At 35.8% G+C, this 15561-nt stretch overlaps 1 protein-coding gene and 1 non-coding gene across 2 annotated transcripts; both read left to right on the top strand.

Annotated features, from left to right (window-relative positions):
• Positions 1–766: 766 nt before the first annotated feature.
• Positions 767–11974, top strand: LOC110734529 (peptidyl-tRNA hydrolase, mitochondrial-like). Its single transcript, XM_021914695.1, has 8 exons — positions 767–1406; positions 2088–2172; positions 3285–3352; positions 3459–3509; positions 3598–3671; positions 4373–4431; positions 4507–4583; positions 10987–11974. The coding sequence occupies exons 1-8, from the start codon at positions 1113–1115 to the stop codon at positions 11098–11100; spliced, it is 822 nt and encodes a 273-aa protein (XP_021770387.1). The 5' UTR covers positions 767–1112; the 3' UTR covers positions 11101–11974.
• Positions 908–979, top strand: TRNAD-GUC. The gene has a single exon. It is a non-coding gene; the product is annotated as a tRNA-Asp (tRNA).
• Positions 11975–15561: the final 3587 nt, after the last annotated feature.

Here is a 15561-nt window from a genome sequence, read left to right as displayed (position 1 = left end):
ATTTCAAGTGTAAAAAGCAACGAATAATGATTTAGGATTTAAATTATTTTAAAAATAAAAAATTATTATCTTTTCACATTAAAGATTTTATCCTAATATGTAATCAATGAAATATTATATTTATAATTTTTTTTGAAAGATATCATATTATTGTCATATAACTAAGAACAACGAATAAAATACAAAACAACAATAAATGAAGTCGCGGTATAAATTACATTAAAAAATTATACTTTTGTAATTGATAATATCATTTTAATTAAATTATTATTTGTTTTTATTTTTTTTGTCTGAAATTATTAAATTGTAAAATAAGTCAAATAATTATATATATATATATATATATATTAAAAAAAAACTTTGAGTGTATAAGAAATATCTTTTCTTGAGATATATGTATGAAAAATCCGTGCATTGCACAGGCTTTCATCTAATTATTTTACATATTATTTAAATATATTATATTTAAATAAAAAATATTATGAATATCAATACTAATAATAATACTAATAATAATAATTTAATAATGCGATAATAATAATAATAATTATAATAATAATAGTAATAATAATTATAATAATAATAATAATGATAACAATAATAATATTAAAATAATAATAATAATAATAATGCGATAATAATAATAATAATAATGTGATAATAATAATAATAATAATAATAATAATAATGTGATAATAATAATAATAATAATACTGAAATCTGCTCTACTCTGTCCAAAAACTCAAAAGAACGGGGCTAACTTAATAACTCGCATAGTATTATGTTTGCTAGCCCGGGCCGAACTTAAACTTACTTAGGACTTGCAACTGTTGTAACTTGCAAGTATACTACACAAGCACCTAAATGTTATTGAATCTATTAAACAAGTCAAATGTTGCTCAATGAAGTCGTTGTAGTATAGTGGTAAGTATTCCCGCCTGTCACGCGGGTGACCCGGGTTCGATCCCCGGCAACGGCGATATTATTTTTTTCCTTTTTTTTTTTTTTTTTTTTGAAGGAACCTTTATTCTTTAAACAACTTCGATTATTCAAATCTTCTTTCAATAGATTGAAATTCATCTTCAATAAAACCCTAATTTCCCAAAAAGAGTATGAACATTGCTACAATTCCAATGCAAATTTCATCATCAGCTTTTAATTACTGCTATTTTCGTAGCAGTTGCAGTTGTTTTTTGTCCTCTTCAACATTTCGCAAAACCCTAAAATCTCCCACTTCGAATTGGAGAATGACCAATTTTGCTTGTTTATCATCGTCATATGCTGATTCTAATTCTGATCAAGTTGCGACGTCGTTTTCTGTTGGTGCTCCTAAGCCTAAGCCTAAACCGTGGCTTGTTGTTGGCCTTGGAAATCCTGGCAGAAAGTACAACGGCACTCGTCATAATGTATTATTCTCTTCTAATTATAGTGTAATTTCTGTATTTTTTGCTGAATTTTGTGCCTTTTTGTGTTTGCTGTATTCTGGGTGTTTTGAAGAGCAAGATTTTATTTTTGGTGGTTATTGTAATATGTGATGCACTATTGTGTTAAGGACTCATTAGAAATTTTCAGTTTTAGTGAGTTTGGAGCGTAAAATTTTGGGTGTTACTATTTTTTCCCCTTTTATTGTTGATCAGAATTAATACTCTTGAAGCAAAATTGGAAATTTCGATGTTTTGTAGTTTGAGTCAATTGTGGTCAAGGGAAAACCTTCAGAAATTGAATATTGTGTTACCAATTTAATTAAAAATAATATGGATGTTGGAGTTAGGGAACATTTCATGCATTGAAATGTAGTTAGGAGAAACCTTTCATAGCATCCAGCATTTTGGTTTTACCTTGAGTGTGGCGAAGAAGCATGTTTCTCTGCAATTTAACATTACCATTTAGAATGATCATACATGTTTAATGGAGTTTGATTTTTCCTACAACAAATATGCATGACTAGCAAGATACTGTGCTTCATATGAATTATCCTAATATTCAATCATTATTAATCGTAGAATGTGCTAAGATTTTGGTCTTGCTGAGTTGGATTTAATTTATGTACAGAGGCAGTGAATGTGTTCCTTTCCACTATTCTACAGGTTGGATTCGAGATGGTAGACACCATTGCAGAAGCAGAGGGAATTTCAATGAATAGTGTATCTTTTAAAGCTATGTTTGGGAAAGGTACTCTTGCCCTCTGTTTTAGTTTAAACATTCTCAAGTAACATAGAAGATATTATAGCGCCATAGCGGAAGAGCATTGAATTTGGATGGCAATGGGCATGAGCTTTAGTTGGTATCAAACTATCAACTGTCTATAAACAGCTTGCCTTTTCTCAGGATTCTGAGAATTTGTCAATGTTGTGCGAAAGGGTTACAAATTTACTTGATGTTAAAGCAAAATGTATGAATGTAAACATCCCTATTCCCTAATAATAAACACTACTAAATGATCTAGAAAACATACTCTTTCTGCCCCCATACTAGTTATGCTATTTATGGTTGAAAAACTGATATGTAAACTTTCATCTAGTTTGCGTATCCATTCAAGTCAATTGGCAGAGAAACCGATTTTGATTCTTGGCAGCACTATTCTGTCAACAAACAAATTCTCTCCTGCTCACCGTGTCAAGGAATTGAGCTGCTCAATTGAAGCTGATCAAAGTGAAAGCTTGGTTGCAAAATTTTTAATTGAAGCAAGTGAAAGTTGGAGCTTGGTTGCATAGTCAGCTCACTAATCATCCACACTAGACATAGGTTTTGTTTGTTCTGTTAGAGTATAGTATATAACTAGCTTTGTTCTCATTCAATGAATGATGATAGGTGGAGTAAATAAGTGAGGTTCTTAGTAACTAAATGGACTTCAAAATGTAAATTGTGAGGATTGTGGGAAGAAACGTCATAAGAAGAGGGTTTAGCAGCCAAGGTTGTCGAAGAGTGGCGAGGGAGAGAGGGGCATTTAAGGAAATTATTTACGATAGTAATTTATATTTGAATTGCAAATATACTTTGTATTTTTAGAAATTATTATTAATTACTTTTTAACTTTTCGTATAGTTTAATCCTCCTAGTCTCCTACATCCCCCTCCCAAAATATTAGTCCCCATTTACATTTGCAACTTACCAACATTATGATTCATAAATTTTTAAAGGCACATATTGGAATAGATTACAGATATATTTGAAATGACCCTCATAAACAAGGAATAATTGTTGATGTTAAAATTTTCTTGGACTTCTTAACTTTGGCTTTTCGTGTTGCTTTTTAATTGAACTAATTTAGTTGTGTTTATCAGGTTACATTGGAAAAGTTCCAGTTATCCTTTCCAAGCCACAAACTTTTATGAATGTCAGTGGTGAGTCTGTAAGTAGCTTATCTTGAAATATCTATCATTATGTTAAAAGCTAACTTATCAACTCTGTTATATGTTACATTTGGTGGTAACTAAACTCTGAAATATTTTATGAAGGTTGGTCCTATGGTTTCATATTATAAGATCCCATTGAACCAAGTATTAGTGGTAATATACTACTCACATACTCAATCTATTGTGTTGCATTTCAAAATCTTGAGCCTCATATTTAAATAGATGATTGACTATCTTGCAGATATACGATGATTTGGATTTGCCTTTTGCAAGATTGAGGCTATTGCCCAAGGGTGGTCATGGAGGACACAATGGGTAATTACCTTCTAGCGCTTCCTTTGTTATACTTCCTCCGTTTCGAATTGCTCGCTACACTTTCTGTTTGAGGATGTTTCAAATTACTTGCTACACTTCTTCTTTGGGCAAAAAATTTTGGGCATCTCTCTCCTCTCACGTGGGCCCTCTTTTTTATTTCTCTCTATCTCTTTTTTCTCCAAAAATTGCCTAGGAGTCTGCCATTTTAGAAGTGTAATGAGTAATTCAAAACGGAGGAAGTATGTTGTTGGGTGCTTGTGATGCTATGATATTCGAAATTTAGACATGTTTTACATGCTAAGTCAATTTTTTCCCTTTAAGTTACTCACCCAAACTCTTAGGGGCTAAGAACCACATTAAACTTAGCTCACCACTGTACATAGTTGGTCACTTGGACTTACCTAATTGAAAAGAATGTAGTATTATTTGTGAATACTTTTGCCAAAAACTTCTTTATTTTTGGATTATAGAATATATACTAACATGAATTGGTAACTTATGGGACTCGGATAAAACTCTCAAGTAGTTTCTGTCCTTTTGAAACTGTATTTAGTCAAGCTTATTAGTCTCGTCGGCATGCTAAAATTTTAGCTTTATGTTGGTGAAACATGAAGATTGACTCATAAAGATTATTAGTTTATGAACAATGATGTGAGGAAGGTTGTGTGTGATTGTTGATTTAATGTGCTTGTGCCTTGTAGGATGAGGAGTATCATTGATCATTTCAAAGGAAATCGGGACTTTCCTCGTTTAAGAATAGGTACAAATTAAGAATGAAACATCTATTTTTGTTTTCTTCTTTTTTTGTTCATGTCAATAATCTGTGTAAATTTAGGTATTGGGAGGCCTCCTGGAAAGATGGACCCTGCAAGCTTTGTTCTTCGTCCATTCAACAAACAAGAACGTGAAGAGGTGAAAAGTCTGCTTTCTTTTTATTTTGCAAGTTGTTACCACATCTATTTGAACTACACATGTACAACGGATATCCCTTCTTGACACACTTTTGAAGGTGCAAAGCGGAAATAATCCTTAACCATGAACTCTTTCCTTCCCTTTTATACGTCACCTTATTCCTTGTTGGACTATACAAAGTAACTTTTTGGGCCGTGCAATCGATCTGAGCCTTATATTTTCCTAACCAGTCCATTACCAAAATGACATCCAATTCTTTCTAAGTCAAACTCTATCTAATTCTACCCCATCAAATTCTACCCCAAAATTTGAAAGAGGTGCCCTTCTAAGAGGTGATCAAATGGGCGGGCCAGGTCGGGCTTGTACATAAAAGTCATGCAAACCTGCCCAAAAAGTGCGGATCATGCAAACTTTTTCGGGCGGGTTGGACTGGCTAGCGGGCGAGCTATTAATGATTACCTCTACTCTAAATAACTTAGAACAATTCCTTTCCTTGGCGGAATAGAAACGTCCAATGAGAGTGATTCGGTACTCTCTAGTTTATGACTTTCTACTACGGTCTTAGAAACAAATGAATGGGATGCACTCGAATTAAACAGAACTTTCACATAAAGAGAGCATTCAAGGGGCACACTGAAGAAGAAGGGTTATGCAGCGCCTAAGCGCGCCTCTCAGTGCGCCTCTTTGAAGTGAGGCGCACTATATAAACTGTGAAATCTTTTTGCTGAAATTTGCTTCAGGTGCGCCTTGTGCGCTTTTGGTGCACCCCGTGTGCCTAACATGCGCCTAATAAAAATGCCTCGCCAGACCAACTTAGCGCTTACCCTCGCCTTGCGCCTCATAGCGTTTTTTCAAACACTAGTTAAGCCTCACACTGTTTATCACGAACACACGGCCCTTGGGAGTACCACTCGCATTGCTAATAGTCCCAATCTTAGGTGTAGGTCCATTGGGTTAGGGTGGCTTGGTTGGAATACTAGGCTCTTTCACCTTTTCTAACATTCATACTAGGCTCTTCTCAAGACATTACATTCGTACTCACGATGCCCCAACTTCTAACAATACCTAGATTACCCACAGGGCTACAGGTCACAATCTTTCTTTGGTTGGTTCTTCTCACATTTCTTTAAAAAATAGGTTCTCTTGTGATTCTCACCAATTCTTTGATTCACATTTCCTCGAATGGTTGAAAATTCTTTCCTTTCCCAAAGTTTCCATTGTTCATCCTCCTTTCATTGAAATTTCCATTAGGCTTATGCTTCTTCTCACCCTCGTGAAAAGACTCAAAACTCTTCCTTTTCTTTCCCGAATTCTCAATTTCCCTTCCTCTAATTCCATATAGGTGAGATGCTGAGATCGAGGGATAGCTCAACTGGTTAGAGCTTTCCTCCTGTTTTTAGGAGATCCTGTGATCGATTCTCACCCCGCTCTTGTGACTCTTTAAACACCAAAAATAAAATATAGGTGAGATGCTCTTCCATACACTTCATCTAAGGTTTTAAAAGTAGCGCCCCCTAACTTCCCTTAAAGGTTCAAAGTTAGTCCTTGCTTAGAGCCTTTGAAGCTTCGGTGGGTACTACTTCAGGTGCGAACTTCATCAACTTAACAAACGTCATCAACTTAATGAACTTGCTATAGTACTCGGTCTACTCACTAATGGTCATGGTCCTCATTCTACGGTTGGTGAACTCTATACACTTTTGTTTCCTTAAGTACGCCGGATAGAACTTAGCTCTCAATGCTTCTTTCAAGTCTGCCCACCCAAATTTAGGCTTGTTCAACAATTCATCCTTTTGTCGACTCAAATCGGCTTTTCCCCTCAAGTAATAGACATCATTACTAATCTTAAGGTTTTCGGGGCAATTGATGGCATCAAAGTTTGCCTAACTCTTTAAATACCCCACAAAAAGTTTCCACCTCATTTGGTTGGTTACTAACAGCCTGGGTCAAACTTTTCGTTAACTTCTTAAGAGCGGTTTGACGCTAGTCCTATTACCCTTTGGGTGTAAAAGCACTTGAACTAAATATGGGAACACAAAGTTTACTTAAGTACTTAACCATGCAAAGATTGCAAACATAATATAGAAAGAAAATTTCAAACGTAGCATTTCATTCATAAAGGTTTAAACTTTTACATAGATCTCTAGCAGCAAAACTTAACCTATTATTTACATCAAAATTTATCACTATCATCAAAAAGCTAACAATTATTACATCAAACTCATTACAAGCTATTTGATTAGACTAACTTAGTAGAAATTAATCTTAACAACCATCGGACTCGTCCATCTCTTCCTCTTCTTCATCGTCACTCATGGTAGATGGTGAAGGCAAATAAATTCTTAGGGAGGAAACGTGGTATTTAGGTGACATGGTTTTTTTGCTGTGGACATAGCTGAACCTTCTAACTCGGAGTGGTCACTCTCTTCTTCCATTGGCACAAAAACATCAATACTTACTACTTCCCTTTGGTTTCCCCCGACATCTGTTACTCGGATATGGCAATTATGGTCGATACGACTCGACACGGATCCGGGTATGAAATCCGTTCCGGACACGCCACATGGCTCTCGGGTATGGCAATGGTGTCTTGGAGCTTCAAAAATGGCGAAGAAGAGGTTGAAGGTGGAGTCTTGGAGCTTCAAATATGGCAGACATTCAAACATGTTCAACAATAAAGAGAGAGGAGAGAGAAATAAAAACTGTGGTGGAGAATTATTTTGGACCCACACTCATCTATTTCTTTTTTTTTTTTAAAATTGACCATATGCTTTTTGAAGTACAGTAGTAGTACTATGAATAAGAATATTTTATATTTTTGAGTAAAAAGTGGAGTCTTGGTCATTGCAAGTTGCATTAAATTTGGCAATATTAGGTAAGTAGTACTATCACAGCACAAAAAAAAAAAAAAAAAAAAGGTAAGTAGTACTACATCAGTACATCATACTATCTAATATTTTAAAACAAAACTTGTTAACATTTTTTATGGGAACTTGGGTTATCCGTTTTTTTTCCTTTTATTGTCGTATCCGTACCCGAGTTCAAAGCTAAGACGGTGTCCCCGTGTCCTAAATTTTTTAAAATGACGTATCGGACACTCGGATCCGTACCAATATCGGTTACCCGTACCCGTGTAAATGTAACATAGCCCCCAACTTCAAGATAGTGGAGGTCAGTTGTGAAGTTCTTAGGGTGCCTGGCCAAATCCCTTCAGGGTAATGTTTTTCCATAGGAAATTTTGCCAATTGCAGCCATTTAAAGTTTGAATTTTGTAAATTGCAGCCATTTAAAAAAAAAAATTCAAATTGCAGCCCAAAACTACTATTAAATTGTAAATTGCCACCCAATTCAATTTTTTTTTATCGATTTACGTGTCGAAAAATATTCCGTCAAGGTTTTAGGGGTCATTGTAGATCTTAAAGGTCAGCTCGGAATTGGCAAAAAAATAACGTAAGTTCCTTGTGTTGCGTATCAAAAAATGTATTGATTCGTGTGCAACTATTTTTTGCCGTGAAAACGAGGCACTTACGTAAATTTTTTGTCAATTCTGAGCTCAATTTGGGTCCTTAAGAACTAAAATGGCCCCTAAAATCTTGACAGGACATTTTTCGGTACGTAAATCGATGAAAAAATTGAATTGGGTGGCAATTTACAATTTATTAGTACTTATGGGCTGCAATTTGCAAAATTTTTTGTTTTGTTTGTTTTTTTTTTTTTTTTTTTTTTTTCAAATGGCTGCAATTTGCAAAATACGAAATTTAAATGGCTGCAATTGGCAAATTTTCCTTTTCCATATTATAGGTAATGTCATCGTAGAGTATATCATTGTATTTTTGGATTAGAGGAGCATATTTAGGGGTTTTAGGCAAGTGGGCTACACAAAGTAATACTATCCAAGCTTCCTTAGTGAACATTGGATGGTACCGAGCTACCAATTTTGTGGGGTTATTTAAGAGGTTAGCCGTAGCTAAACACCTACTTACCTTGGCAAGGAAGACCCAATAAACCTTAATAATTGGATAAGAGAGTTTGACAAACTCTTTGATGCCATGAATTTCCCGAAAACCTTAAGATTAGTAATGCTTTCTATTACTCGAGGGACAAAGCTAATTTATGGTGGAGTCAATGAAAGAATGACTTGTTCAACAACCTTGAATTTGGGTGCGCAGACTTGAAAGAAGCATTGAGAGCTAACTTAAGATTAGTAATGCTCTCGATTCCAACTAAGTCTCCTCAACCGAATGGATCTACACCTAAGATTGGGACTAGTAGCAATGCGGGTGGTACTTCTAAGGGCCGTGTGTTAAAGCTTCTAATGATCTGGTAGTTGACACTTTTCTTATATGCTCTCTTTCTGTGAAAGTTTTTGATTGATACGGGTGCATCCCATTCGTTTGTTTCTAAGACCGTAGTAGAAATTCTTAAACTAGAGAGTCTCGAGTCACTCTCTTTGGACGTTTCTATACCATCATGGGAAGTAAGAATTGTTCTAAATTGCTTAGAGGGGTACCTCTTTCTATTTCTAGGGTAGAATTTCCGTCACACCTGATACTTGGATGTCATTTTGGGAATGGACCGGTTAGGAAAGTATAAGGCTCAGATTGATTGCTAAGCACAAAAAGTTACTTTGTATAGTCTAACAAGTACTAAGGTGACGTACAAAAAGGAAGGCAAGAGTTAAGGTTAAGGATTATTTCCGCTTTGCAGCTTCAAAAGTGTGTCAAGAAAGGCTATCCGTTGTACATGTGTAGTGTTCGCAAGTTGTTACCTCATCTATTTTGGGCGCCTTATATAGCTCAAATGATAATTTTGTTGAGCTAGTGTGCTTAGTCTAAGATACATCTTATCTTCACTAGGTGAAAACTTATCATAATTGAAAAGAATATACTATTGTAATTTTAATAAAGTTGTTAAAGGTTTTCTCTCAAATTTACGAGATCATAAAATCTATCTGTTAATAGTCTATTGAACATGGGCTTCTATGTAAATTTAGCTAGTAGCCTAGTATTAACCGGTCAAGGTAATGTCAAAGAAGTCCTACTAGGCCTGTATTTCTATGCTATTTTATGGATAAGGGCACTAAGGCCTTGTTCTTTTGGACTTCTTTTTAGTTTTCAGTTCAATTCAACTAAGCTTTGTTCAATTCATTTCGGTTTGGATGATTTAATTCATACCGTTTCAAAAGAACGGGGCCTTAGAGTCACTAAGGCTATATTTAGTTCAATTTTTATAAGCTTTGTAGTGCTTATTGTAGAAATCAGTAAAAAAGCGTACTCCCTCCGTTTTTTTTAATCGTTCCACTTTCCTTTTTGAGATGTTTTAAAATAAATGTTCCATTTCTTTTTACGGTATGATTTGTGTGTGAAAAGTACCAAAATAACCTTACTTTTGTGGGATCACATGTGCTCTTTCTTTTATTTTTTGAAGGGACCACATGGGTTTTTAGGAAAGTCATCATATTTAATCATTTTCTTAAACTTTGTGTCATTTTGATATGGAACAACTATTAAAAAACGGAGGGAGTATTAGATAAGAACATATAATTACTATAAAAAATCAACTATCAGGAGTTCGATTTAGATCAGAAGAGGCTAACTAACATAGCCTAAGATCATTGTAAATCAATAAGAATTTGGTTGTCATGTAATCGAGGATTGCAATGCATCACATTACATGATATAATCTAACATGTATAAGTTTGAGATTTATCCATGAAGTTTAGATGATTAGAACATATGAGTCGGTAGTATTTGAATTTTGAGAGGAAGAAAAAGAGGGGTTGTTTGGAGGATAGGTGCAGAATCATGGTGATGGAGTTTTGGAGGCCACTAGCTCCTACCTTATGATTTTTGTATTTATGGAAACCGTAACAAACTTTATTCAATGTTTATGGACAAAATAACTTTTCTCTTGTTCATCTTGTCTTCTATTGTCTTTGTAGTAGAGTTGGTTAGTGGGCCTGTTAAGTTTGGAGTTTTGGACTTTCCCACAGGATAACAACTTATTGGAAAATTGTGGTTTGCCCAAATGTCTGTAGTGTGTTTAGTATGGTTGTATATGCTCCAAATTGCATCTAGGCTTAGTGAGTATACTTTCAATTTGAGAAAATTGCCTTTTTGTTCTATTACTTGGGGATTTGTTATAAAGTCAAATTTGGTTCTATCTCAATTTTTGAGCTTTAAAAACTAGAAAGAGCTCCATGAGGAGCTCTCAATGAAACCAAACTTAACTGCATGATTGGTATTTTTAGTGCTATGATAGCTACAATACTGAAGCTAAATCTTCAACAACTAGTTAGAACTTTGATCCTTTGGTTACGATTCTTATTGCATGTGGTGTGGCAATCAACATTACTGGATAATGGGATATTTTTATCGGTGGCTGATTTTTTGGTTGTGTGCAGTTGGACTTGACATTGCAAGGTGGATTGGAGGCCATTCGGATACTTTTGCTAGAAGGTTTTAATAAAAGTGCTACATTTGTGAATAGTGCAAAGCGCCTGGAACAACTTAGTTGATCAAGTATACTATCAACCATTTTTTATTTTTTATATCTCCATTGGTAACCGTCAATATATCTTCATTGATGATATCATTCAAATTTGAACCTCTAGGTGTAATTCACACTATAAACATTATAATCTTGTCTGATTTTTAGTTTGTTCTTTGAGGGCCACAACAGGTCATATTTGTTTAAACCTTGAGTTAATTGGTTTTGGTTTCTTGTTTTGTTGCTGTGGCCCACAATTTCTTTCAACCATACGATTGTCATCCAAATTTACTCTCTCTGGCTTCGTTTCTTGTTTTCTTACTGAAGAACTTACATTTAGAAATTTCCTGTCAGGCTTGTTGGTGAAGAAACCAGTTTCATAATCATATATGGCTGCCTATGTTCTCCCTCTTCAGCTCTTTCGGCATTTAGGTTTTTTTCTCCTCTAATTGATTGATAATTATCCTCCGTGATCTCACTTTTAATCTGCCATAGCTTACATATATCGGTTCATATGCTTGGCTTTTAGTTGTTTAGTCATGTGTACATTGATGCGACTTGGATCGATTTTACTGATATTGGGTAGGAATTACCTGACCCAAATTGTTTCCAGCGCGACTGCCTCAGTACAGAGCCTGATCCATGATCAGCTTTTAACTTGCCAATAAGTAGGTGGGGGGTTTGTGTTATTCAATTTCGGTGTAGCGTTGGAGGATTTAGTGCAACAGGCAGCTGAATAGAGGTTTCACAATTCTGTGTTGATTTATGACGTTTATAGCTAGACTGATTTTTATGGGTTCTAATGAAATATTAAGATTGGTTTTTTTAAGTATGCAATTAAGTCTATATTAAAAATCATCTCAACGAAAACTTACAAATTACAGCAGCATGATATCATGCAATATTGATAGATCTTGAGTGTATATTTTTAACAAATTAATTTCCACTGGTATTTTTATTTTTTTTAAAATTTCAGTGATATAACTAAGTTTTTAAAATTCTAAAATCCCAATGGTATAACCAAGGTTCTTTCGCACTCTCAATTGTAACTTGTGTAGGGGTATTTTTTTAAATAAATAAATATTTTGTTATTGAATAAATAAATGGAAAATTTGATTCTAATAATCCAACATTTGCGTGGTCTTTTTTTTTATTAATCCGACCTTTTGATTATTCCACAATAATCCAAACTTTGGGGGTATTCCATTCTATTAGGCCAAGGTGACCTGCTACCTGTTCTTCAGGTATTGTATTTTTTTTTCAACTACTCCAAATCCCGGGCACTCCCTCCCCCTAACCTCCCTTTTCCGGCCAACCTCTCCCCCTTCCCATCTCTTTTCGCCGTTCCGACCATCCCTCCCCTACAACCACACCTCACCGTACAAAAACTCAAAATTCCAAATCAACACCCAGAATTTCAAATCAAAACCCAGAAACAAGGGCTTGTTCTTTGATCTTTCAAGCAAAACCCGAAAACAAGGGCTTCCGAAGAAGATGATTTGATGTTTCAAGCAATTGAACCTTCAATTTGAGGCATTAATTGGGTAAAGAAAGCCCCATAGTATGATTTCCTGCTATGGAGGGAAATTGAAACAGAGAGAGAAAGAAAGAAGAAGAAGGCTTTGGGGGAGAGAGAATTTGAAAAAAATCGGCGGTGGGGTGGGGACTTGTGATAGTTTCGATGGTGGGTGGGGGCCTCTGGGTTTGAGGTCGGGTTTCAATGGAGGCTTGGGTTTCTGGGTTCGGGTTGTCGTGTTTCTGGGTTTCGACCAGGGTGGTGGCTGGTGGGGTGGGGTTCCTTGCTGCAGGAGGTGGAAGTGGAGGTGGTGGGCGGAGGTCTGGCCGGAAGTGGGAGCCATTCATGGAGGTGTGGAAGGGAGGAAGAAGATGAAGATGAAAGGAAAAAAAAAGGGAAAAAAGTTGGTTTTTTTTTTTTTTTTTTTTAAGAAAAAAAAAAAATCAAAAATATTTTCTAGACAAATGAAATTACAACTCATGGCAAGTGACTTATTATTTTAGGTTAAGTGACCTACTTGGCCTAATAGAATAGAACACCCCCCAAATCTTGGATTATTGTGGAATAATCAAAAGGTCGGATTATTAAAATTAGACTGCACAAAGGTTGAATTATTGGAATCAAGTTTTCCTATGAATAAATAAAATGATTTGCCTCAATTTGCATCCTAAAATCATCTCCTGAGAATTTAAAGTTAGTTTGCAAATGAAAGAATAAGTTACAAGATGATTTCAAAAACTTGAATAAAATAAGTAGTCACCTTGAACAATATTAGATAAAAAGTAGGAGTATAATTTTCAATGAAATGCAATTATATATTTAAATGGTGAAATATAGGATTGGAGAGTGTTTGATAGTAGTGGAAACCTTAAATGTTTCCACATTTTTTTTAATTAATTGCTACTTTCTTTAAATCTATTAGAAATGAGCCAGCTTCTTTGATTTCCCTGCTAATTCACGTGTGAAATGTCATCCCTATCCCTTAGTAATTAACCCCAAAACAACTCTTTTCCTTATTCATCTCTCTCTTCATTCACTTTTAACCTGAAATATTTTATATACATCCGGGTGTACCGTGCACCCAACTAACCCAAAGTTAGTTTTTGTTCTTCATTTGATGATTAAATGAAAAACAGGGTAACAAAAGCCCAACAACGTGAAAGGAATGGTGTCCTTTGAACAAGTGTATTATTTCGATAGAGGGTTTGAAATTATTAAAAAGCTAATTATTCAGTGAGGTCAAGTGATCGGAATGCCTAGCTGGAGGCCGCTTCTGATCAGTAATATTAATCCATAATTAATATTACAGCTTAATCTTGACTGAACCCTTCGGGTCACACCTAATCGAGTAACTGAACCGAAACGACAAATTAATCCGAATGATTAAATAAGTCATTACAGTATTACGGACAAAGACGTCGAATATCGAGCTTAGAGCGTCGTAACCGAGCGTCGTAAGTCGAGTCGAATTTAGAATTCGACGAGACGAGAAATCAAGCAAACGACAGGTTCAAGCTAAGTCGTAGCTTCGCACTGGCCTAGCCATGCGAAGGCTAGGCTAGTATAAGGCACCAATTGCAATGCATGGCTGTGCCGCAAGCCAAGCATGCATGTACGTGCTAGGCTTGCTGGCCAAGCATGCTTGCGGGGCTGGTGCGCCTGGCCGCACGTAAGCTAGCACTAGCACCCACCGAAGCATCGCTGGGCTAGCAGTGGGCCTGGCAGCAGGTGCCTTATGGGGCAGCGAGGGCCTAGCTAGCATGCTAGGCCACGCAAGCAGCAAAGCCGTACAGCACGAGGCCCATCACGCAAGCTAGCCCGTGCGTGTGCTGGCTATGCCGCACAACAAGGCTGGCAGCCACAAGGCCTTGCGCCAAAGCCCAGTGACAGCACTTGCGTGTGGTAGCTTGTGTGTGTGGGTTTTCTTGGGGAGCAAGGGGAGGGTGGTCCCCCCTTGTGGTCCTCACCTAACCTCTTTCTCACCTCTTGATATTTGTCGTTTGTTGATTCATTTGCATTTCAATTTGATTTTTGAATTAAATTGAATTGAATAAAATGCATTTTACCAACTCTCCTACATTAATGGGAGATTGGAATTTAAGGGCTCCTTTCCCCATAAATACCAATCATTTGGCATTGAGAAGGGACACTTGAGTTGTGAATTTTAAGGGATCTCCAAGAAGAGAAAACCTTAGTTTTAATACTCTAAGTTCTTTTGGTTCAACCCCGACTAAGCTTCGGGGTAGGGGTTGTTCGGGTTGGGTCTCGAGGGTTGGAGGCTTGCGCATTTGCGGAGCTTTCTACAATTTAGTGCGCTTTCCAATACCATTTTAGTGTAAAGGTCCGTTATTTCTTCAATGTTAATTGTTTGGGTTTCATTTACTTCAGAGAAATTTGTCAGTGATATAAAGATGAACATTGAGAATGATCAAAGCAAATATTCAAGGTTTTTGTTTTTTTTGAAAATTTAATTTGTGAAATTGTTTGATAAATTCATGAGTGTGGGATACAAAATATATCTTGAGGTATCGTGGGGGAACTTGCAGCTTTGAGCATATCGATTTTGTCGTCAACGACCACAGCCACCTGGTACGACAACAACGGGGAAGGTGGAGTAATTTTTTGGAAGAAGAACAACTTTAGTCGTTGGATCCAAAAGCAATTGTGGTTATGGCGGGGGATTAGGGCATAATCTTGGCAGGAAAATTGTACGCAAGTATTGATTACATTGCTGAGTTTATAGTTATAGATTATTAAATAAATTTGATTTATGGGATTGTGTTTTGGTTGGAATTGGAAATTATTAGTTTAAAATTGTGTTAATTTTGTTTTTTTTTGAAACAAAAAATTGTGTTAATTTGGAAATGCTTAGTTTCAGGTAATCTGGAAATGAGTAGTTTACAACTTCATTAATTTGGTATTCATGTTTTATCACTGTTATTAACTCTCAGCCATTGTTCAATTAAGACCTTT

Source organism: Chenopodium quinoa, unplaced genomic scaffold (assembly GCF_001683475.1).
Source record: "Chenopodium quinoa cultivar QQ74 unplaced genomic scaffold, ASM168347v1, whole genome shotgun sequence".
Taxonomy (NCBI): domain Eukaryota; kingdom Viridiplantae; phylum Streptophyta; class Magnoliopsida; order Caryophyllales; family Amaranthaceae; genus Chenopodium; species Chenopodium quinoa.
The sequence above is the reverse complement of the archived record's forward strand: the minus strand, read 5'-3'. Positions and strand labels throughout refer to the sequence as shown.